Source organism: Apus apus, chromosome 4 (assembly GCF_020740795.1).
Source record: "Apus apus isolate bApuApu2 chromosome 4, bApuApu2.pri.cur, whole genome shotgun sequence".
NCBI classification, from domain to species: domain Eukaryota; kingdom Metazoa; phylum Chordata; class Aves; order Apodiformes; family Apodidae; genus Apus; species Apus apus.
In genome coordinates, this window is record NC_067285.1 from 13,159,581 (window position 1) to 13,184,694 (window position 25,114).

The 25,114-nt window shown below is 39.1% G+C and overlaps 1 protein-coding gene across 4 annotated transcripts in view; it reads left to right on the forward strand.

Moving 5' to 3' along the window:
- The first annotated feature begins 342 nt into the window (after positions 1-342).
- The window catches only part of PCGF6 (polycomb group ring finger 6), a 37,327-nt gene continuing 12,555 nt past the window's right edge, over positions 343-25,114 (forward strand). For 2 of the 4 annotated variants that reach the window (XM_051616911.1, XM_051616910.1), the window contains exons 1-9: positions 458-831; positions 1,844-1,943; positions 3,336-3,432; positions 4,006-4,061; positions 4,808-4,867; positions 5,478-5,586; positions 9,172-9,199; positions 12,412-12,510; positions 19,347-19,433. In XM_051616911.1, coding sequence (XP_051472871.1) covers positions 550-831; positions 1,844-1,943; positions 3,336-3,432; positions 4,006-4,061; positions 4,808-4,867; positions 5,478-5,586; positions 9,172-9,199; positions 12,412-12,510; positions 19,347-19,433 — 918 coding nt within the window. In that variant the 5' untranslated portion in view covers positions 458-549. Of the gene's footprint in view, positions 832-1,843; positions 1,944-3,335; positions 3,433-4,005; positions 4,062-4,807; positions 4,868-5,477; positions 5,587-9,171; positions 9,208-12,411; positions 12,511-19,346; positions 19,436-20,768; positions 24,393-25,114 lie in introns of those variants that run through there. The other 2 variants (XM_051616913.1, XM_051616912.1) reach the window with 2 other exon arrangements.

Consider the following 25,114-nt stretch of genomic DNA (forward strand, 5'->3'; position numbering starts at 1 on the left):
GCCGGCTTCGTTTTGCGACGCTCCCAGGGGCGCTTTGCGGCAGCGGCCGCAGCCCGGCGCGGCGGCTGCGGGGCCGGAGCCGCGCTGTGCGTGTCCCGGCGCTAAATAAGCGTGATTGCGGGTAGTGGCTGCGCGGATATGAATCACGGAGCTCAGCAGCGCTGGCGGTGTGCGCACGCGAGAAACCTCGTTCAGAAACGGATTGATCTGGTGTTGATGAGCCACGACCTTACAGTAGACCAAGGATGGCCTGGGGACTGCGTGCCCTTACGGGCCTTGCCCCGCGTGCAATTAAGTTTGCCTGCGCTTCGTTAGCGGTCGGCTTAATTCCCAGCTGGAGCAGCGCCGATTGCAAACGCAGGGCGGGAAAGCTGCGGGCTCCCGGGGGCACCGCCGGCCGGCTCCCGGCGCACGCGCAGTGGCGGGCACGGCCACCCGAGCTGCCGCTCCCGCCCCGCCTCGCGCAGCCGCCACGCAGGCTCCCGGCCGGGCCCCCCGCAGCCGGCCCCGCGTCTGCCCCGCTTCCCGCCCCCGCCCCGAGCTGCGGACATGGAGGTGGACGTTGGCTCCGGGGTCTCGGGGCTGCCGGGCGGGGATGGAGCAGGCGCGGGCCCGGCCGGCGAGGAGCCGGAGATGGAGGGGGCTCCCGGCTGCTCGGGGTCCCGCTCCCTCCCCTTCGAGTTCGAGCGGAGCCGCTCGGAGTCCAGCGGGGAGGAGGAGGACGACGAAGACGATGAAGAGGAGGAAATGGAGGAAGAGGAGCTGGAGGGGGAGCCCGGGGCCAGGTTCGGGACGGACGACGGGGAGCTGGACTCGGACGACGACCGGGAGGTAACGGCGGGGGCGGGGAGCGCTCGGTGGGGGCGCGGGCACCGCCCGGCGGCTCCCTCGCGCGCCAGGCCCCGCTCCCGGCGTCCCGTGCGGCGCGGGGAGGGGGCGCGCGCTGCCGGGGCGGGCGGCGGGGCGGGGCCGGGGGTGAGCGCGAGCGCGAGCGGGGCCGCCCGGCTGCGGGGCCCGGCGCGGGGTGGCGGGGCCGCCCGGCTGCGGGGAGGCCTGTCAGCGAAGCCCGCGGTTTTCAGACCTTACCTGCTCTTGGGGACTTCTGAAAACTTCCGGGTGTGAATCTGGAGCATCCACTGAGGCAGCATAAACCCTATAGTAATAGACTCTTTCTTATTCCCCGCGTTCATTTGTTTTGTGTGTCTCATTTAAGTGCAGCTGTGACAAACTCTTGGCATAGTTGAGGGGGTGGGAAACGGCGGCATGTGGGTGAAATGGTTGGTGGCACTGAAGGAAAGCCCCTTAGTCTGGCTTTGAGAGTAAAAATTCCATGTGTTACTTCTTTCGGAAAGAAGGTGGAATAAATTAAGGGAGTGGAACATCTCCCTTATGAGGAAAGGCTGAGGGAGCTGGGCCTCTTTAGCTTGGAGAAAAGGAGACTGAGGGGCGACCTCATCAATGTTCACAAATATGTAAAGGGTGAGTGTCAGGAGGACGGAGCCAGGCTTTTTTCAGTGATGTCTAGTGATAGGACAAGGGGCAATGTGTGCAAACTGGAACATAGGAGGTTCCGTGTGAATATCAGAAAAAAACTTCTTTCCTGTGAGAGTGACAGAGCCCTGGAACAGGCTGCCCAGAGAGGTTGTGAAGTCTCCTTCTCTGGAGACATTCAAACCGCACCTGGACGTGTTCCTGTGTGATGTGCTCTGGGTGACCCTGCTCTGTAGCACATTAATCCGTTTTTTTTCATAGTTTATGACTATGATATCGTGGAAGCTGCCATCAGGAAATTTCATGGCATAGTCTGTGCATTCCGACTCTAACAAACTGTCTTTCTTTGTAGCGTATGATAAACCTCGCAGAGTTGACCCCTTACATCCTGTGTTCCATCTGCAAAGGTTACTTTATTGATGCTACAACTATTACAGAATGTCTGCACACCTGTAAGTATCAGAAATCTCACTCTAAGTTTAGCTGCAACTTCAAACAAAAATCAGCTGTTGATGTTCTGACTTTACAAAGGTAGTTCCCTATTTGCTGTGACTGTCTGTTGTATTTATTCTGTTCCTTAAGGAAAATAAAACTGTGAATGTTTTAAGCATCAGAAAATAATTAAATCAGTCAATTATGAAGTCAGCTTAGTTTTCCAGAGTAAGGGGGAAAATGATGTAGGGAAAGATAAAGCCCAAGTAAAATAAAAAACTTTTTAGTTTTTTTAAGTAGACTCTAGGAATTTGCGTATGTAACTGAGAAAAGAAAGTTGAGTGGCCTTGCTTATAAAGGAGTAGAGAGTTACCTAAATTGTTGCTGTTATGAGCTTGTGAGTTCAAAATGTCAGTAAGCAGCTATGTGGAAATACCAGGTCAGGCACAGAAATGGTTATATGCAGCTATGGAGCAGTTAGTCTATAAGCTGCTGACTAGAAATAGTTGGATAATATCAAACTGATTTTAATGTTCTTGTCATTTTTTTCTCTCCTCAATCCTTGTGTTAACAGTTTTTCTGTTGCTGACTGAACTGTCTTCTCTTGAAGCTAATAGAATCCTTTCTGTGAAGCTGACTTGGCCACACCCACATTCCCACCTAAATCCAAGAATCTTGGCTTTCAGCTCCTTCCAGCCACTCAAATTACAGAGGGAAAACACTTTTTGTCCCTCTTTGGTGTTTGTTTGGGTTTTTTTCCTTTTATTGGGAGCTGTTTTTTTTGTTTCATATATACACACCACTTAATACTCAGTGCAGTTTGGAATTCAGGAAAATATACAACTGTTAGTAAGGACAGCATAGTGTTGCAGTCTCTTGCGAGTTTCCTCCTAGACATGGAAAAGTTTGAGTTCAGGCTGATACAGAGCTGATTTGATAGTAAGTTTTTTCCTTTAGTTGTTTCCACTCATTAGCTTTCGCTCCAAATTTTTAAAGTACATATAAAGTACAATTAAAATGGCAGAATTGTAATTTTCTACTCTGGTTCTTCTTGTAAATTGTTTGTAGGATACTTTTCAGCAAACCTTCTGCCTCTACCAGTCAGTGTTTTGTTGTCTTAGCTCTGCTTTTGTTCTGAGTAACACAATAACAAAATTGAACACCTACTGTTGCATCGATTGGATTAGGATTATTTATAGGAATAATTCATAGGAATAATCCTAATTGAATATTCAGAAGTGCTGTATTCTGTACAGGCAGAGAGCTGCCATTTGCTTGAGTTTGAGAGACATGCTTCATATTGTGTCTGACAAATTTTATTTGAGAAGTCTGGGTCTAATTGTTCCTGTTGCCTTAACAGATGTTATTGTATAGTGTACATGTGATTTTTATGTAGTTTCTTTTCTTTATAGTTTGCAAAAGTTGCATAGTGAGACACTTCTACTACAGCAACAGATGTCCCAAATGCAATATTGTTGTGCATCAGACACAGCCCCTTTATAATATCAGGTAATAAGTTCATGCCATTTTTACAGATACATGTTTTTCAAGTTTTGCTGCTTGCTTTTGAATGATTCATTTTACAGACTTGTGCTTTTTTATTTCAAATAAAGGGACAGCTACATGAAACACACTGTGTTCTTTGTGTATGTAAGTTTCCTCTCAATAGTGAAGATTAGAAGATTCAATTTCTTGTTTTATCTAGTTTGCATCTCTTTCTAGGGTTTGTTACCCCCTACCCTAGGCATTTTTTTTGCATTTGCTCAGCATTGCAGGTGGTACAAGTTCTTCACTATTTGCTTAGATTTCCTTTTAGACAAAGCTTTGTTGGCACTTATTAATGCTGAAAATTGAATTTTAGTTTCTGCAACTGTTCATGAATTTTGAAGGGTGGTGCTTTTAGTTTTATATAGCTTCTTCTGTTGAAGCTCTGTGGTCAGAACAGGAATATAGTCAGATAAGAAGTTGCTGCTGTATCGCTTATGTACATCACACTTCAGCAATGTATTCAACATGTCTCTTACAATTTAATGAAATTTGTTCTGTGTTCCACCAAGGACTAATTTTTTTTCTCTTCAATAGACTGGACCGGCAATTGCAAGACATAGTCTATAAATTAGTTGTCAGTTTGGAGGAAAGTAAGTTCCTTTCTTTATTACCATCTTGAGATTGAAATAACTGGACAGAAAAGAGTAATTCAAAGCTCTGTTTCTACTCTGAACTCTTTTAAAGTTTTGTAACATTTGGTTATAAATCTTAATGAGTTAGCTGTGCCAGCTGACGTCTTTCTGGCTGCTAAATGCTATTATGGATAGTGGGGTGTGCCCTATCTCATTAAATGTGTCAATGTATCCAAATAAACATCCAGATAATATTTCATAGTCATGCCACATATATTTATGTAAGTACAATTCCATCTGAGTTCACCTGCCTCAATTGAAAATAATTGCTAAGACAGATATTTTCAGATGCTTTTGTATTTTCTTTACTGCCACATTTCTTGTTTTGACATTAAGTGTGTTCACTGCCACCGTGTCATTTACCCTGAACTTTGCAAGCCAGTGCGTCTGCTCAGTCCATCTGGGTGAAATAAACACATCTAGTGTATATAAATGGACTATAGATGGTGTGAAAATAGTCATGACAGCCAGAAGGATAATAGTTTAAGCAGTTATTTCTGTATGATTTGTGGTCAGTTTCTCTGATTTCTTCCCAGTTTTTACTAAAAAACTCTTGAGTATCTTAGGTGTCCCAACCTTATATGGAGTACTACTAATGGTGTAGGAACTTGGAAAGCTTTTACTGCTCTGACCATTGGAAAGTATGGATATTCTCAGCAGCTGAAATAACATTCCAGTCTGTTCTTTATTGTGGGTTTTTTCAGGAGAGAAAAAACAAATGCATGAGTTCTATAAAGAAAGAGGATTAGAAGTGCCCAAACCAGGTGAGCTGTAATCACTTTAGAGGACACTGTTAAGGAAATATTTAGTATATAATTTATTCTGAATGGATTTCCTTGAAATACTAGCTCACAACTGAAGATAAGTAGTATTGAAAATACAGGATTCTTTGTTGTCTGATTACTGTAACTTGTCATAGTTCTCCAGTTACAAAAATAGGTTAAAATGTCAGCACTTAAACCCTGGTTGCTGTTGTTTTTTTTAAACAGATTCTGTTTTGCCTATAACCAGGAAATACATATATACATATAAAATGTGCATTATTTTTTTTCCTGGCCCTTAATAAATAATATTACAAAGGAGTAAAAATAAGAATTTAAAAGTCTGTTGACAGATGTGCGATTATTCCAATTGTTTTTTTGTCTTACTATCAATTAAACAGCTCTTTGGAGATAAGCCATGCTGAAAGGTAATAAAGGGCTGGTTCAGATACACAGTGTAAAATTTATAAAAATGTAATTTAGTAATTTTAAAAAATAGGTTTAATTACATGGGCTATTTTTCCTTATGAGCTGTTTTGCTTGGCGCTTGTTAGCATCTTATGCTGCTTCTATTTCAAGTTGTGTTTGCATTTTGGTTGTTTGAATATTTTAGCTGTCCCACAGCCAGTTCGAGTGAGCAGAGGAAGACCTCGAAAAGTTCTGGGCTCAGTGTTCCGGATCCCCCCAGAACTTGACATCTCCATACTTCTGGAGTTCATTGGGTGAGTTGTGGGCAAATGTAAGAGCAAGTGGCTGACGTGAGGGTGCTGCTTGTGTGTCTTGGACTGTTAACTGGTTCTTAGTTGTCATTGAGTGTGCATTTTCTCCAGCTCGAATGGCAGATGCTGGTTTTAATTTTCAGTGCAGTAGTGACAGCCAGCTATGCGTAGCTAGATGATGCAGATAATTAAATTAGTCGTGTGTCTTCCCATTATAATAGCTTCCTAAAAGTGTTGGTTTAAAACTTACATGTGTTAATTTTTAACAAAGTAGTGTAGTCTTAGTAGGCTGAATGATCAAATACCTGTTTCTTACACTTAATTCCTGTAGGTGGCAGTACAATTAATGCTCACTATGTTAGGACTTGCTCACCTAACTCAGAGACTGCAGCTCAGTAACTACAACCTGGGCAGCAAGAGCAGTGTTCCTGTAAATGTTATTGGGGGTGGGGTAATGACGTGGTCTAAGTTTCTCTGACAGTTTCCCAGACTTTAATGAGTTACACTGAAGCTTTTAGATCAAGAGTCAACTTTGGCCCTGAATTGTGAGGGGGAAATCTCAAAACGTGAACACTGGAGTCGTTTTCAGACGTACAGAAAGGAGAAATCGTATTGCTGTGGCCATGTGCAGATTTGTATGTTAGTGACTGAGAGAGTGTGATTAAAAAGAGATTGAAAGCTGTAACTACTCTGATACCTCCACACAGTGCAGAACCTCAACTGTGGGAGGGAAGCAGCTTAACTTTTGCAACTCTTACCTCTCTACTCAGATTGTGCCTGTTTTTGGCCTGAACAAAATGTTCAAAGAACTCCAATATGTAATCATAGCAAACTATTACACGCATGATGTGAAGTCGAACCATCAGAAACTGGGAAATTCTAGCAGCAAAGCTTACAGCCTCATTCAGCCTCACTCTTCATAGACATCATGTCCTAGTCTTTTGCCCAGTGTTTCTGTTGTTTCTTATTTTATTCAGAGTACAGAAAACATTTCCTCCGTGGTTTAATTTTGGCCAGGTGGGTGGTAGTGTGTGGGTTTTTTTGTTTGTTGGCTTTTTTAAGTGTTGCCTGTTATATGGCTCCTTTGTTTCTTTAAGTAGGTCAGAAGTGGGATTGCAGGAAGAGGAGGTCTTCAAGCTAAACCTCTAGGGAACAATCCCTGACTGTTCTGTAGAACATCTTTGTGAATCCACATACCTGACTTAATTTCAGTGTTCATTTTCTGTGTGCCTGACTTGCAGAAGTGCTGAAAGCTCACAAGCACAGCTGAGAGCAGTGGAAGTCGTGACTAGAACTGTAGTATCAAATGTTCTGCAGACAAATCCAGTCTTAGCTGTCCCAAGTTGGACACTGGCAAGTTGTGGTTACCTTTTAACAGTCTGTCTCAGTTTCCTCTTTTTAAACAAGGTATCATACTGCCATTCTGCTGAGTAGGGTGGTATGGAAATACATGTGTTGAAGAAATGAGACCAAGGAAATTGCTGCTTTTGGATTAAGAGCAGAATTGTCGTAAGTGAAGCCAAAAGCCATGCTCGGGCATGCTTTTTTACCCCACCGGGTAAAAAGTGATTAAATGTATGTATAAAAACATAGGTAAAATGCCTTGACTTAAAATCTCAGTAGAAATGAGTAAATAGAATGCTCTTTACCTACTTTTATGTTTGGTTAGGAATATATGTGCCCTTATTTTATTGTCATGGCTTTATCTCATGAAGTTAGCATCTAATTAGTTCTGGGACCTGTGGGGGGCACCAACCACTGCTGTGCTGGCCCAGCAGGTGGCAGAGGGAGCACATGGAGTGAAGGGGCATTGGAGTGTGCTTTTATAGGAACAGCTGCTCAGAGATAATTTCACTGTAAAATAAATTTAAGAACAGGAATTAGGTTTTAGTTTCAAGGATGTCCCTTTCAGGCTGACTGCAGGATTAGATACAGTTTGAACTCACCGTAGTGAAAGTACTTTGGTTTAGATTTCCACTGTGAAAATCTCCTGATCACTTCCCCCTGCTGTGAGTCTCAGCAGTTATGTTTTTGTTTTTTCAAAGCAAGAGAACTGAGGATTTTTCTTAAAGGATGTCAGGCAGCTTAGACCTCAAAACTAGTAATCATGTATCTTCTTGTCTGTGAAACAAGATGACTTCTGAATCTGTATTGTATTTGCTTTTCTGGTAGTTTTATTTCAAGCTTCCATTCCAGTGTTGGCAGCAAAGCAGGTAATATTGTGCAAATACCATCTATACTATGTGAAACTGTCCACTGGTGTTTTGTTACCTATATGGAGGGAAGCACAGAACGTTCCTAACAGAAAAAGGCTCATGGGTTAACAGTGCCTACTTTACATTTTATTTTAGTGAGTTTTTTAACCTTTGATCTTCTTTTATTATTTATGTATTAAAAGGTTAATAAGTTTTCCTCTTCAACTGTCCAAGTGCTTATTTTGGTGATGATAGATGAAGAAAGCATTTTCGATAAAAAGAACTCGAACAGATTGGAATAGCCCTCAGAAATTGTTACTTGGAAAGTTTGACTGTCTACATTGTGTCTGTAGAGTATATGATTAGTCTCCTGTGGCTGTTGCACTGTATCAAAGAAAATGACAGCTGGAGTGGAAAAGCCTTCCATGTTTGTTTCTTAGTAACTTTAAAATTACTTTCAGTGGCAAATTTGGTGATAGTTTTATTTAACTCTGATACATGTTTAGAGGTGAAGATACTCAATTACAGTAATTTGAAGTGCCACGCTAGAGTTTTGTCTGCACGGACGTTACAAACGGTCAGTAGAAGTATAGTTGATTTATAGTCATGCTTACTTTTTGCCCTCTACAGTGCGATGAAATACTGCATGTTTTTCATGTCTCATGTATACACTTGCTAACGCAATGCAAAAATAGTTAAATGTCATTAATTTGGCTTAATTAATTGCGCTACAAGATAGAGGTGTGAAGTATAGAAGATCTGTAGTAGATCACATGCTCATACTGTGCAAATGAATGAACCTTTGTTTAAGTCAGCCAGCAGTTTGGTCAGTTGCCGCTTTTGTGTGTTACTTCACCTTCCAGAGAAACACCTGCTGCTTTCCTGAGTTCCTAGACAGCATTAATCCTGTAATATAAGTATTCTGGAAGTTGGCCCAGAAAGCCTTTTTGGTGGTCAGGCAAGTTCTGTCAGCAAATTCTTAGGTACTATCTGATAAAGTTCCAAATATTAAGGAAGATCAAGTATAAATCTTTAAGCAGTGTTAATATTACCCCCTACTGCTATGAAAATGAATGTTATGTTGTGTTTAAAAATGGCTTTAGGCTCTGTTGGATTGGTTTTATTTCATATAGACAAACTTTAAAGTCATAAATAGCTTGAATTCATAAGAAGAGGAGTACCAAATAAAAGGTAGGAGAAAAAAAAAATAAATTCAGTCTAATATTATTTCATGTGTTAAAGATTAATGAAAGGAAGACTCTGATTCAGAAAATAAGCTTGATATGCCAGACAACTAAATCAGTAAGTCACTATTATAACAAAGAGCTTGAGGGTGTTAATAACTGTTAACCTTAGCAATATTGACTGTGTTTACTCTTCTCTTGTTTTTCAGAGCTAACGAAGGCACAGGGAATTTTAAGGTGCAGATGTAATTTGAATTTTTCTCTTAATTTACTTCAGAAATTTGTGTAACTTGGATGTATTTAATTTGTTTTGTTTTTCCTATTCTATGCAGCCTGAACTTTCATCAGCATAGTAATAACCAACCTCGGATTACAGTTTACTTTCAAACCTAGTATTGTGTAGCATCACAGAATAGGAAAATAATGCTTCTAAGGCTATGTAATTAAAGTTTTGGGAGTGAAACTGATAAAATTTCACCCAGGTATTTCTAGCCTCTTATTTTTGCATCTGTCTCCAAAAGGATGCAGACTACTATGGCTTTTACTGGAATCTTAAACAAAGGTGTAGATGTTGTCTAAAATACTGGGTTTTGAAGTAGAAGTCTCTTAATTATAGTGGAAAACTTGCGTAGATTATTCAGAGGAAAAGTAGCCTGAGATATAGCAATAGTATAATAAATTGCTATGTCCTTAAACATACAATAAACTAACAAAGTTGTCTGAATGGCACAATATACTTCCTTAGCCAGCAGGAAGTTTCTTCTTTCCATGCCTTCACTAACAGTGTTTGTTTTCTGAGTGGTAGCTGTTGCTAAACAAGAAGTGGTGTTTCCAGTTACTTGCCAATGAATATGATTCTTCCAATACAGACTCTTATGGAGTTGCTTTGGTAGAAATTCATAGAGGAACTGCACATTGTTTGCTGCCTTCGTGATTTCATGTGCTGTAGTTAGAGATGCTCACAATGTGTCGTTCCACTGTTTAGACTAAACATTTAGAAAATGGAGCTCTATTCAAGAGCAAGAAGGATATGTGGTTTAAAATTACCCAATATCTTTTGCATTTAATCTTTCATTATATTGGAATTGTAGGGCTCAGAAGATGGAATGGCACAGAATAATAGAATGTAGGAGACACCCAATTGGTACAGTTAGCAGGGAAATTTTACTGTTGAAGAATTTGAGAGAAAAAACTGTGTTAGTAACTTAAATATTAATTACCTTGATTGTACTGTTTTACTAATTTCCTTCATGTTTGCAGCTGAGTTGACTTAAATATATTTTCAGGCACAAATTTGAACTGTTAGATTTGATTGCAGTAATTAATACAATTTTTAAAAGTAATTACATTTCTTATGGCAGAGCTTAGGAGGCAATTTCAAACTTTAAATACAAAAATAAGAATTTTCACCAAGAGTTGAAGTATTAGTGTAGTTTAGTAAAACAAAATTCATTTGGAGGAGGAGGGCAATGTTCCTGAAAGTGTCTGCAGTCAATTTTCTTCATTTGTTACACCAATACACCTACCCAGCATTTTTTCTTCTTTTAACCCTTACATTTCATGCTATTTTTTTCACCTTCTTGCCCTTGTATTACCTCCCATCCTTCCTGTCTCACATTTGCCCTTCTTTCTGCTTTGTTTTTTTATCATGTTCATTTTGGGCCACACAAGAATGACTTTAGGGCAGTTCAAACATTTTATTAACTTACATGTTGTAGTATTAATGTTTGTGTCAGACATTTGTTTCCTCTTAAACATGCCATTCCAATGCAAGTAATTTTGCCTTTTAAAAACAATACTTGCCTTGAGCATCATTACAAGTATTTGTGATTCAGGAAAGGTATTTTATGAGTTCTTGATTATTTTTTGCCTTTTAAGCCCTAAATATTCCTGATTACTTCAGTGTTATGAGAATTCTGAAATGAAAGGCTGTCCACCATTATTCACAGAAAATATTTATGTGCTGCAAATAATCCTACAATTAATAGACTAAAGTGCCACTCAGCTTATGTCCATTTTTAGACTTCTTTGTCATCTATGTGAGCTTTAAGAAATGCAACATCTTTGAAATGGTATTTTTCTGCAGCATTTTTAAATTTTTTGCTCTGTTAATGCCCTGCTTCACTCTGTCCTTCCTTTCCATCCTTATTTTCTTCTCTATACTATGCATATTCATGCTTTTTTATTCCTCTTCATGACCAAGAGGTTTATTTCCCAACTTTCAAATCCTCTTTCATATCCGCTTCTCACTAAATATCACCTGATCCATTTTTAGCATTGCTTTGTCCTCAGTTACTTCTTTATCTGGCTTATTTTTCTGAACAAGATGTGTTCAACTTTTTTTTTTTTAATGGGACCTGCAGGGAGAGAACAGGTTTACAAGGTCCATGGCCATGAACTATGATTTATACATGCAGCAAACATCAATACAGCATCATCATGGTTCCCTAGATCAGGTCTGACTGTCATTTCTGGCTCTTGCACATCAATAAATCAAGCTATTGTTCCAAAACCACAGTTATCATGGATGCATATTTAAATTTATGATTGAATTCAAGGGTAGTCCATGACCCTCTGACCCTTCTTTGAAATGGAAAGGATATAATGAGCCTGGATAGTAAATCACAGCTGTTCAGAAGTTAACATAAAAATCCAATTAATTGACACAAAAGGTAATCCATTTATCAGGCTGAATGCAGTCATCTGCTCTGCCTTTGTGCCTCTTCACTTAGCTGCCCATATCACCAGTCAGCTGTTTAAAATTTTATCTGTAGAAGAAAATCCCATTAAAGTGTTTAAGGCTGGCATAAAAAATGTCCTGTCATTGCAGTTCTTGCTGTGAAAGTATTTAGAAATGATACAAAAAGCATTTCAGTCAAGTTTTGCTCTTGTTTTCTGCATAGTAGTGTGTTTTAATTGATTCTGGAATTTCATGAACTATGAAGTTGATTCCGGCCCAAGCCATAATACTTCTAGAATGCTAAAAGACTTAAGCTCCTTGCATTATAAAATGACATGGTTTAATTATCTAAATCATATTTGGTACACAAATCTGATTTGGGGAAAATAATGAAACTTTAGGAAATAGTTCACATGCTTCTGAAGAGTAAATGCTTGTGAGGGGAGGAGTTCTTAAAATGTTGTGTAATGCAGATTTCTATGCAAAATTAATAGCAAGTGTAATTCTCTAGTACTTCAGTAGTGAAATAGGACTGATGTCAGTAGTTGATTATTTTTAAATGTTGCTTTAAACAGCAGGAATCTTGAACCTCGAATCTTAATACATATTTAGTACTTTCCTTATGAGGTAGTCTGGAAGTAGATCAAAGAAGGGTCCAGAAATTTAGGCTGTCTCCTCTCTTACTGGGCTTTCACTTAGGTTTGGGGATTATGAGGTATGATGGCTGAAAACATTCATTGTTTTAAAATCTTATATTTATTCTTTGCAGCCTTTGGAAAAGAAGTTTGTGCGTGTTTCAGGAGAGGCAACAATTGGACATGTGGAGAAATTCCTCAGAAGAAAAATGGATCTGGACCCTACTTGTCAGGTATGTCACTTGTAGTAGCACTCACAAGCTCACTGTGATCAGTGTGATGCCTGTGCTTCAGACAGAGCATTTCCATTATTCATTAGACTCTAGGAGTAATGGTGGGTTTTCTTAATGCAGTAAGGATTAAAAAATGAAATGTTTGAAAAGTTGTGATCCACAAGGAACAACTCTGCCAACTAATTTGCAATGTGTTTAAATTATCATTATAAAACTTTATTATTTGTATAGAGTTTCTAGAGTGCCATGTAAGAGTTCAGCAGATTAAATTCAAATCCAAGATACTGCTATTTCAAAGATAAAACTAAGTATATAGGCAGGAAAGCGTGGGAGGATATGAATGCAGAGACAGGTAGGAGCTGAATAACAGTAAAATTTAACTGAAAGTTATAAAAGCAAGCAAAGGCTAAGAGAGAATGATACTGTGAATGGATGTGTTTAAATTAAAGGTATGAATGTAAATGTAGGCACATGCCTCCAAATAAGAATTCAAAGGAGCAGAATATTTCTCAACCATTTTGACAGAAATTGCATGTCAAAACCCATCATCAGTTCTTCAATATGTCTCAGCAACTGTACAGCTGAGAAGGTGCATGAGTTCCATAAAATGTAACAATTCTTAAAGCTGTCCATTATTGGTAAATCAAGCTGATACTGATGTGAGTAGGCAAATGGTGGAAATTAAGTGCTGACTTTGGAGTCAAGGCTGGTTTTATACAGCAGTAGCTTTCAGAGACAATACAGCATGACTCTGTGCCTCAGTGATGAGTATTCATTCTGCTTACTTTTTCAGTGGTGACAAAGCAAATCAGATATAAGTTATTCATTGTTGTGAAGAAGTAATGTGTTTTCATTTGCTGGCTTCCTCTTGGTGAGAGCCTCTGTACTTTCAGGTGGTGGTGACTTGATATTCTGAGCTAACAAAAGAACCTCAGAATGAGGCTAGAGAAACTTCTTGCCTTCATCGAGGAGTTATTTGAGGGGAAGGAATTGGTTTTCTTTAGTACATCAGAATTTCCATTTTCAGGAACACCAAGCATCCGTAATGGAAACTGCAGTCATCCATCTTTCAAAATCAAGCTTGGTCTGTGTGTTGGGTATCTTTCAAATTTAGCAATCTTGACATCATCTAATAGAAAAAAACCAGAATTTTTTCCCCCAATAGTTACTTTCTACTTGGACTTAACCAGACCTGACATGATGCACTGTTAGTGAGTAAATGTTATTGTGTCTCAAAAGCTGATTATTTCATAGACTTCCTTTGTCAAGATGTTGCTTGATGCTGACCCAATCACTTTTATCTCTGCTGGTATCCAATTTGCTGTTCTGGAGTAAGGCAGAAGCATTGCCATGTCCTAATCTCTTGGTCTTTTCTGTGCTTGCCCTGCCTGTCTGGAGAAAATGTGAAATCTGCTTTCTTCTACAGTCAGATTCTGTGACTGCTATTTCTTTTTTAACTGATCTGCTCCCACTTTTTTCAATTAGTATTTTCTTGGTCATTGGTAACCTGTAGTTGATTTTGATGCCACAAATCATGACTGATTGATTGAATATATTCAGGCCTATTTTTAAAAGATTAGGGAAACAAAGTAGAAAGTATTTTTCCGTATCCTGAGAGGTAATTTTTTTTGTCATATGGGGACTTAATCTTAAAGGAGTGTGTGTACTGAGCTGTCACCTTGTCACTGTAGTATGCAAAACTGAAGCTGATGGTTTGTTGGTAAAGATGCAGAAAGAGAGAGAAATGTCAGAGATGTCAGTGAAGATTAATAAGCCTGGTGAATCATCCTTACTCCAGCTTCACAGGATGGCTAATAAAACAAACTGTAAAACAACATTAGGGAGAATGTGAATATAAAATAGCACAGGCAGAATTTAAGAAAATAGGTTGTAAACCATACGTGCAAATAATATAAATGTAGAGGGTGCTTTGCTGCTTTTTTAGTTTACTGTAGATATTTGGAGGAGAATTGAGGACTGCAGTGGTTCATTTCCTGTAGGCTTCTCAAAGGTATGTTAAAGGAGAAATAGATACTATTGGTTTTTAACTCTCTCCAGTTCTTCCTGACTTAAAATAATAAATTTTTCATATAAAATGTGACTAGTTTGGTGCACTCAACTTGAGACTAGAGTCAAAGATTTCTTTCAGAAATGTACATTTCAGGCACTATTGAGCTGAAGTGCACTGGATTCACAGTATTTTTCCCTGCAATTATCTGCAGAAAACTTAATGTATTTTTGTGCCTTTCCTGTGACTCAAGGATTTGACTGTAAGAAGGGCACAGAGTCTTTCATTCTTTCTTTCCTCAGTAAATCAATTGCATCCTTGGTTTGGCTGTTAAAACTTCTAGTAAGATGTGGTTATTTTGTGAATGCAATCAGTTTACTACTGAATATGAGCTTAGTTTGGCAGTTTGCAAAAGTCTTATTTGAGATGTTTTACTTGTTCCCTGCTACAGCTGATGCAGTGACTGAGTGACAGAGAGCTTGTTTGCCCATTCTCCTGAACTGACTGTACTTGAATCTCTTTGACGTAATTTGTTCATGTGGAATATTAGCTAATATTTGCCCTTCTTCATTGACCTGCAGAAGTGGGTTGGATTGAGGTTAATTAAATAAGCCATCCAACTCATGTGACAGTATATATGCAAGTCTAAAAAGCAGTTTTAAAGCCACTGCCTCTTTTTTTTTTTTTTCCTAGTCTGAGGCCTCAAATTATTTTTAGGTTTCTGTATTTGAGTTTGCAAATAGATTATGATTCTGATTCCCTAGTTTATCTGAAAGGTTAAGCCTTAATTTATTTTTATCTACCTCTTGAGCTGACAGACTGCAGTTGACTCTTTCTGGTGCTTTGGTTTGATCTCTATGCTTTGGGCAAAGATTAATTTTCTGTACATGTTTATATATATTTCTAACTACAAGTTCTTGAATATTCTAGCTGGAATTTATTGGAGGGGTGGGTTGTGAAAATAATTTTGAGCAACTGGAATGGCTGGTAAATTCTCAGTAGGTAACATTAAATTTGAACTGAATACAGGCCATGGTGTTTGGAATCTGTTAGGTACTTGGCTTCAATATCTGATGCACATCTGCATGGTTGGTGTTCTGTTGAAGAGTGGAGAGAAAATGAGAAGTTTTAATTGAACTGTTATTTCCTTTGAGATCATCCCACGGCAGCATTGTCCTTTCTTGCCATTCATTCAGTAAGGACAGTATAGGACTGCTGAAAGCCTTGCTGCTCAGTTGGTCTGAATGCATTCATGTAGCTTACAGAATAGAAATGTTCCATGATCAGGTGTGTGTTCCTGAAAGTGTGTGTGTATGAGCTTCAACCTGGGGAAAGACTGGGAGAAAGTCTGTGATTATGCAGTGTAGTCACTGGTTGAGTTTCTTCATCCTTAGGCCGAGAAATAGAAGTAGCTCTTAACTTTGAAGAGTAAACAGCAGCTAGAGGAAATGGAAAGCTTTGCCAGCTTTTTTAATAACTAGCCCAGATACTCATGTCAATCTCTAAAGCTTTTTGTTTTCCTTGTCCTTCCCTGGATAGTATGGGTTGGTGTATAAACTGTTGATTGAGGTCTGCTGCTTTCTGGGCCAAATTCTCCCTTGGGATGAATCTTACGTGAGATGTCCTTTACATTAAAGTTTTCCATTTTTGTCTTTGTGAGTATTATTTGGTAGTTGTCCATTATCGTGGCTTTTAGAGAAGTAGCTCTAATAGTAAACGTGCCAGGCTAGGTTATTTCAGTAAGAATCTTAACAGAAGTAACTGAGGATTAAGTAGCTACACCTTTGTGTTTCCTTTCAGCAAAAGGTCAAACTGGATTTACTGTTATATCTTGAGCTATCAGTAGCAGCTCACTTCAGTTTTACCATTCAGTGAAATTTAGTACATTCACAGCACTTGTGCTGCTGGTGGCTCTTTTGTAATGGAATATATTCATTCTTGTATGGCGCAAGGATTCCTCTGAGACACAATTTGCAACTGATTTGCAGACTTAACTGGAACTTTTTTCATTGTATGTTTTATTTTCTAGTCCTCATAGAATGAATCCTAGCATAACAATTAGCAGAAATTCAGGCTTTGGTGCTGGAATGAGGAGATTAGGCATTTGATATTCAGAGCACTCTAACACAGAAATATAAAATACTCTTCTGCATTTATTAGAAGACACTGGAACTTTAATGACTGCCATTTGAAACTGGAACAGCAGGATCAACAGTAGGATATTTTCAAATGAGCATTCTGATATTGTTTTGAAGGATTGTCAGCAGTGGTCACTATGTCTGATGGCATCCCATATTGGGCAGATAGGTTAGGTTCTCTTTCTGTAGAAAATACAAAATGCATGTGTATATATGTTTTAGTGGAAGCAGGGTTGAGTTTTCAGTGCCTTTGGTAAAAAAATTATGAAAGTAAGCTTATGAGTTTGATTACTTTCTTTATATAACACTAGAAGTTAAAGCAGACAAGTCTGTCTTCCTGCAGTAAGAACAGTAGACTCTCGAATGTATGGGAAACAGCAGAAATGTCTGTCACCAGCTTTCAAAAAGAAAAATACATACATGCATCCATATCTCATCAATATATAATGTTATGTCCAGATTAGGTTTTGCTTGCTGGTTTCCACCTAGAAGCTAAAAGCAGAGATAATAATAAGCAGGTTACATCTTCTGCACATTAAAATTCAACCTGAGTGCAGTATTTTACATTTTTCTTCTACTACACAGATGGGGATCTAAAGTAAATTAGACCTTTCTGAGCCTCTAAGGACTAGAATTCCTGTGTTCTTGATTCTCAGAATAGTGCAGCCTGCCAGCATGAGGCATAAATCTTCCTAAATCTTTTCATGAAGAATAAGAGAGAGGTAGTGTGTCAGCATGCAGAAGAGCATAAATCCAGGGGAGGTGAAGAGCTGAAGCACAGAGTGCATCCTCTAGTGGGAAGTGGCCGTGTAAGAGAATACGTAATGATACTGCAGCATGATCCTCAACTACTGCAGTGGCAGAGCCTAGACCTTTTCCTTGCAGAAAGCTGTGGGACACCTTGTTGTCCATGCTCTTAACTTTAATTTTGAGGTTTCATCCTTCTAATTCACAGATGAGAACCCTCTCATTTCCATATCTAGAAATTACTCAGAAGGAAAATTTAACGAAGCTGCGGTTGAGAGAGAGACAGTACTGTGTCAGCTGCTCTAATTTGGGGTGTTAGAGTCTGAATTTACATTATGTACAGTAAATTCGTAGTAACTTCATAAATAAGCTTACTTTTCATAACAGTCAAGGCAAAGAATTCGGAAGACTTCATTTTTATTTTTTTCCCCAAAATTACTGGGTTTGTGGGCAGTCACTTAAAAGTGGTTCCTTGGGAATTGCAGACATCATTGACATAGTTTAGCTCCAGTAGAGGACATTGCTTAGAATTGCTGAGTATGCCCTTCACTTGTTCACAGAAATATTGATTGTGTTTTGAAGCAGGGCTGTGTGAAGTAACTGCTGACAGTGGCATACACTGAGCTGTTTTTTTCTACTAAAACACTTTTTTTTCCAAACACAATCAGAATCACAGAATCTTGGAAGGGACCTTGAAAGATCATCTAGTCCAACCCCCCTGCCAGAGCAGGATCACCTAGAGCACATCACACAGGAACGTGTCCAGGCGGGTTTTGAATGTCTCCAGAGAAGGAGACTCCACAACCTCTCTGGGCAGCCTGTTCCAGTGCTCTGTCACTCTCACAGTAAAGAAGTTTTTTTCTGATATTCACATGGAACCTCCTATGTTCCAGTTTGCACCCATTGTCCCTTGTCCTATCACTAGACATCACTGAAAAAAGCCTGGCTCCGTCCTCCTGACACTCACCCTTTACATATTTGTGAACATTGATGAGGTCACCCCTCAGTCTCCTCTTCTCCAAGCTAAAGAGGCCCAGCTCCCTCAGCCTTTCCTCATAAGGGAGATGTTCCACTCCCTTCATCATTTCTGTGGCTCTGTGCTGGACTCTTTCAAGCCATTCCCTGTCCTTCTGGAACTGAGGGGCCCAGAACTAGACACAGTACTCCAGATGCGGCCTCACCAGGGCAGAATAGAGGGGGAGGAGAACCTCCCTTGACCTACTAATCACACCCTTTCTAATACACCCCAGGATGCCATTGGCCTTCTTGGCTACAAGGACACACTGCTGGCTCATGGTCATCCTCCTGTCCACCAGGACCCCCAGATTCCCTTCTCCTACACTGCTCTCCAGCAGGTCAGCCCCCAACCTGTACTGGTACATGGGGTTGTTCTTCCCTAGATGCAAGACTCTACACTTGCCCTTCTTGAATTTCATCAAGTTTCACCCCGCCCAACTCTCCAGCCTATCTAGGTCTTGCTAAATGGCAGCACAGCCTTCTGGTGTGTCAGCCACTCCTCCCAGTTTAGTGTCATCAGCAAACTTGTGGAGGGCACACTCTGTTCCCTCATCCAGGTCGTTGATGAAAATATTGAATAGTACCGGTCCCAGTACCAACCCCTGAGGGACTCCACAAGTCACAGACCTCCAACTAGATTTTGTCCCATTCACCAGAACTCTCTTGACTTCTTCCTTTCAACCGGTTCAAACAGACATAACATGCACAGTTATTCACATGTTTTCTCACTCAGCTTATGAGTGAGGGTAGTGTTGGCTTGTTTTCTGTCAGTGATGCAAACAACTTGCCCTCTTCTGCAATTGATTAATGAAACTGGGTGTTTGTGGGATCACTGTAGTACGTTATCTGTGAGTGGTGTTCCACAGGGCTCTGCTAGTTCCAAGCTAGGTTGAACTTGACCGTGTTTGTTTGGTTTTTTTTCACAGATAGACATAATATGTGGTGATCACCTGCTTGAACACTACCAGACACTGAGGGAAATTCGTCAAGCCATAGGAGACAGTGCAGTACAGGTATGTACTGGGTTGGGGCTTTGTTCTAGGTTTTTTATTTTATAACATTAGACTTCTTGTGCAAAATCTATTTTGTATTGTAAATAGAGTTGAGAAGTATGCCATGTGCTAAGAATGTTCGTGATGGTTTCACAGAATCATAGAATGTTAGGGGTTGGAAGGGACCTCAAAAGATGATCCAGTCTGACCCCCCTGCCAGAGCAGGATCCCCTAGAGTAGGTCACACAGGGACATGTCCAGGTGGATTTGGAATGTCTGCAGAGAAGGGCACTCCACAACCTCTCTGGGCAGCCTGTTCCAGTGCTCTGTCACCCTTACAGAGAAAAAGGTTTTCCTCATGTTTATATGGAACCTCCTATGTTCTAGCTTGCACCTGTTGCCCCTTGTCCTATCACTGGATATCACTGAGAAGAGCCTGGCTCCATTTTTCTGACATTCATCCTTTGCATATTTAAAAACATTAATGAGGTCACCCCTCAGAAAGACTGAAGTAGTAGCAAATTCAGTTCACTTGATTTGTTTGTGCAGACACTTGCATGAGCTTTTACATTTTAATTTCCTGCTGAGCCTTTTCACACTACTAGAGGGCTTCTGTGTCAGGGGCAAGAAGTGGAAAGCTGGTTTTGACATATCTTGGACATTGCATCACCTGTACCTGATTTCAGTAACTAGGAGGTATCCCACAGTCAGGGCAGATGTATGTGGCTCATGGCAGAGTTGACAGACATTAAAATTCTTTGAGGCATGTGCTGTATACCTCAGCTTCTGTAGCCAAAGGGAATAAATGCCATACTTGATGTCTTAGCTGTTTATATAATATGAAGAAAAATGTAAATGTAACCTGACCTGCTTTGGGTAGCACAAAAGCTTTTAATGTATGAAAAGTGCTTTTGGGGAAGCACTCTAAGGAAGACTTAATCTGTTTCATTTCTTGTCTGCAATTAATGTGCCTGATTGTTGTTGAGTGGCCAAGTACCAGTCAGCAGCTCCACAAAGAGAACAGATATCTCAGGATAGCTTCTCCAGTGATGTTTAACGTCTCATTATTACAAAATTAGTATGCCAATGATTAATTCTTGTAAGCCTGCTCTATTGGACAAACAGACGAAGATCTTTCCTTTTTGTGAAGTCTTATACTTTCAATAGTCAATTTTGCCAAGGAATTTGAAAGATCAGTTTCATCCTTAATTTTTCTTCATTTTGTTACAAAACCTCTTAGGATGCCAAATAGTTACAGTAGGAATGATGTAAATAAATCACCATTGCTTCTTTTCTGGTATTGAAATAATTGTGACATTTCTGTGCTTTATAGTCTCACGTTCTGTTATTTTGCAGAAATCAAGAGGATGCATTTCTAGGATTGAAAAGCCTTGGAAAATTAAATTATCCAGAAAGAAAAAAGAAATACTAATAGGTCAAGCCTAAAAATTTTAAGGGTTGTTTCTTTTTTTACCGAGACCTTAAATTTTATGAGGGACATAATTGTCCCAGCCCAGTGAGACTACAACTACCAAGGAACATTGAATGGATTTTACATTAAGTTCCAGGGGCATCTTAAGCCTTTCCAAACCAGTGCTGGAGCTTAGAAGGCCCTTAACAGCACTCACTAGGATGCTGAAACGCTCTTCAAAACTGCTTTTGCCATCTAAATTCACGTTCATTATGTATTCTTTATGCTAAGAAAATAGGTTCAGTAGCTACTTATGCAATACAAAATAAAGACATAAACACTGGGTTGTTGGTTTTTTTAGACCAGTTAGAGGAGAAACATAACTGCTCTTTTGAATTGCATTTTTCACTTGCAAGTTCATTAATACCAACAGTTACTCTTTTTGCTGAGAAAAGTTATTTTAAAATTGCAGCTAAATTTCTCTTTGCCAAAGGCATTAATTTCGACACACATTCTTTGGCAACATTTACATTGGAAGCTTCTTCCAACACAATACAGCATAACATATACTTTGTGGATTTTTTTTTTTTTTCTGGGCCATAATCACAGTAACTTTTTAGGGGCTTTTACTCCTGAATGATCCTTAAACGCTCAAGATTTTTTAGTGAAGATTTTAGGTGTTGTGGTTTTTTTTTTCCTATTAAGTAACAAGGAGAGCCTCAGTAAATCAAACTCTCTATAGGTGCAAGATAGCGGGGTTTTACCTGTTAATAATAACTGTGCTTTCCCAACAAGTATGGGAAGATCAAGTGGGATCTGATGGTAAAATGTTTGTGATGCTGGCCCCATAGAAACCTGCCTTAAGTGGAGTAAATAGGTAACTAATGTTAGTGGTTGAATGTAAGCAATTAACATGTTAGTTCCTGAGCAGTTGATAGCAGGCTAAAAAAAATATCAGGAATAAGTCTTAATCTTGTAGGTCTCAAGGTACTGTAATGTTTTTGAAATTGTGTGATTGGTTGATTCTTTCTAACTAGCTGGAGATAGGCTTTCTAGCTCTGGTGAGGGCAAAAACAAAAAATTTCTGCACAGAATTTAAATAAAAAGCAGCGACTTTGCTTAATTTTTAAAACCATGTAAAACTTGTGGAATTTACTGTAAGGAGAGAAATTTTTTAAAGGCTCTATTTTGTTACCAGGCATTGAGATATGCCTATAATTAAGAGTTTGATCAAGCAGCTGAGGAAGGAAGCTTGTAATTAACTATATGAGAATATAATTTCTTCCTTGTATCACCTTCTTCCCGTCTGCTGCACAAATGCAACATGATCTCGGCTGCTAGTTATTTTTACTTGTCTGAAACTGGCCTTCTCTGCATCACTGGTGGATATAATGAGCTCGCACATGGGAAAAACTAAACAGAGTAGCTTCCTTTGTGTCCCTGGCCCTTGACACAGGGGTCTTGCAGATTATAATGGTCTCTTTGTGGCTCTCACCTTTTTGTAACCCAGTGCCGCTGTATTTTTTGGTCTCTCCTGAGCTAGGCAGTAAGAGCTGCCATCTAATTTAATTACTCTGACCTAGCACACATCTACAGTGGAAGTGCTTTACTATTGAATTTGTAAAGTGGGGCACTTTATGTTGTTGCTATTCTTATAACATAAAAAGGTATATATACTATGATGTTTCTGTCAGTTCCACTCTGAAGTTTATAGCTGGGTGTAACAGGTGGAATCCTTTCAGGTTTTTTAGGTCAAGGTCACAAGTGTGTGGTAAAGAGCACTGGAGAGTTTTGCTGTAAAAAAGGATCATATTTTCTTTTGCTTTTTTTTGGGGCATGCCTGAGTTAGCCTGATTTGAGATTTGTAATAAGCAGTGAGAGCTCATTCTCTGTTTGGATTTACTTTTAAGAACAGTGTCCAGATAAAGCAGCTGAACACATACAAAAATTAGTAATACTTTAAAAGTTAATAATTACAGAGTAAGCAGTGATAGCATTGGGTTAACTCTCAGCTTTTCATTGAAGAGAAGGAATTGCAGTGGTTTTGGTCTTTGGTTTAACAGGGATATTTCCTGTGCAGGTAGACAATTTCTTTAAATGTCCCACTGCCAAATGTACCATTTGAGAACTTATTCCTTAAAGAAAACATTGTAGCATTTTCTGTAGCATAGGTCTCAAAAAAGGAACCTTGAATATGTCTTATTTTCTCTATTGAAGTAGCTAACAGGCACAAAGAGTAAGTAAACCTTTGTGAAGGTGTAACAGCATACTGTGTGCCAAGAGGTTCATAAGTAGCTTCATAGTACCTGATCAACCTAACAAGAAGTCAGGACAATCAGGAGCTATCGTCATAGAAAATAACTTCTCTTCCTATAGGCATTTTAATATGTTGTCCTTCTTTTCCAATATGACCCTTCTATTTGGTTTGGACAGTTCTTAAAAAAAATTACTGGATCCACTTCTCTCAGTGCTTGTATTTTCATCCCTTTTTTCAGATCTTCAATCAGATCTTATAACTGACATCACCATGTCCATTTGAATCTTATTACCTTTATATTTGACTTGTGGGTAACAGAAGTTTGTAGTTTCGAAAGTGGCAAGTTCATAGAATAGAAGTAATCAGAAGACTCTTGATACAAAGTTACTTAGGGCTCAAGGATTTCCCAAGAAGGCTTTTGAAATTGGAAAATCATATTAAGAGGTAGCATACTTGCTCTTTTCATGTGTATTTATCTAGGCTTTCATCCTGGGGCTAGGTAGTCCTTTGGTTTGCCCTCGTATACGGCCGCTCCTAGGACCTTACTACTTTTTTTTTTTTTCATTGGCTCCTTTTTTGGTGTTCTCTTCATTTGACTTGGAATATTAATCTTGTCTTTAAGTAAATTACTAAATCTGTAACCAGAAGCAGAGTTTCAGGTCTTACTAAATGAACATATTGGCTAAACCGATCAAAGTATTGCCGTTGCAGATCTGTTCCCGTTTGTTATAAATCTATTTTCTTTCACTGTCACATTTGAAAATTCCCAATAGTTTGTCCACTTTCTTTTTCCCTTGAAAGTAACATACTGCACTACTTTTTTTTCCCCCAGAACACTGGCTTTGTTTCTGATGGCACCCTTTGGGTGCCAGACAAAGAAACTTTGAGGCAGAAGAGAGAGTAAAATACGTATACACATTAGCAATTAGGGTTGTTTTCTGCTGTGGAGGAGCTTTGTGGCATTAAAGGCAAAATTACTTTTTCTAATAGGAGGTCATCTTCCAGACAGAACATAAAGGTGTTGATGGGCACTTTCTGAAAAGAATTCCCAAGGGAGGAAAAGGAGTATGTTATGGAGCTGTGGAAAAACACTGTGTCTTTTTGAGACCAATTTCTTAATTTTACATTTCCTCCAATGAAAAATGGGTCAGATTTTTTTAAGTAGTTGAGGCTACACCAACGAGTCAACAGCATTTTTACATAGATAACACATTATTGTTAAAAAAAGAATTCTTCCAAAGCACTGTGTTTAGACTAATATAATACTTTTACTGTTACAGTATTATAATAAAGAACCTATATAGTGGTGACAGTCTTGTTACTATTTTTTTTTTTGTAACTAACTTTCATTAAAAGGTTATTTTTTTATATATGCTGATATGCCCCCTCACACAGAACTATGTAACTTCTCTGGAACTTAAATTGTCTTAGGTCCTGTATGTTAAAAGACAAAAACATGAGAAGCAAAATATGGTAGAAGTTCTAGCTTGTCAGTTGTGATTAATTTAGTTCTCTCTTTAAAAGAAAACTGAGTCTGTCCATATAAGTAGATCTAATACAACAAGTCACATTCCCATTGGATCAAAGGCGGAAGCAGACTGATGCAAAACCTTTCGTCAGCTGTGTGTGAATTGAGTGACATAAGTAAGACTAATGAGTTGGGAAGTGTCCTGTTTCACAGGTGAAAGATTTTTTTTTTAATAATGTGAAGCAGTATCAGAAATATGACTTAAACAAATAGGATTTTTTTAATCCCTTGCATTCATTGCTTAATGTGTAGTAGCAGTTGTCTGAGCTCTTCCAGTACAGCTTTTGGCAGCACCTTCTAGAACTACTTAATTGATTACTTTTTTTCCTGCTGCACAGCATCATGTGGAAAGCAGTATGTGTTGTAAATGGGAGTCTATTGCATGACAATGAGATAGTTCCATTATAGCTTCAAAATAAAACCAAAGTACCAGGTTTTACCTTTTTTAAAAAAAACAACAACAACAAAACCCTTCTCCATCTCAAAGAGGAGAGGGGAATATAATT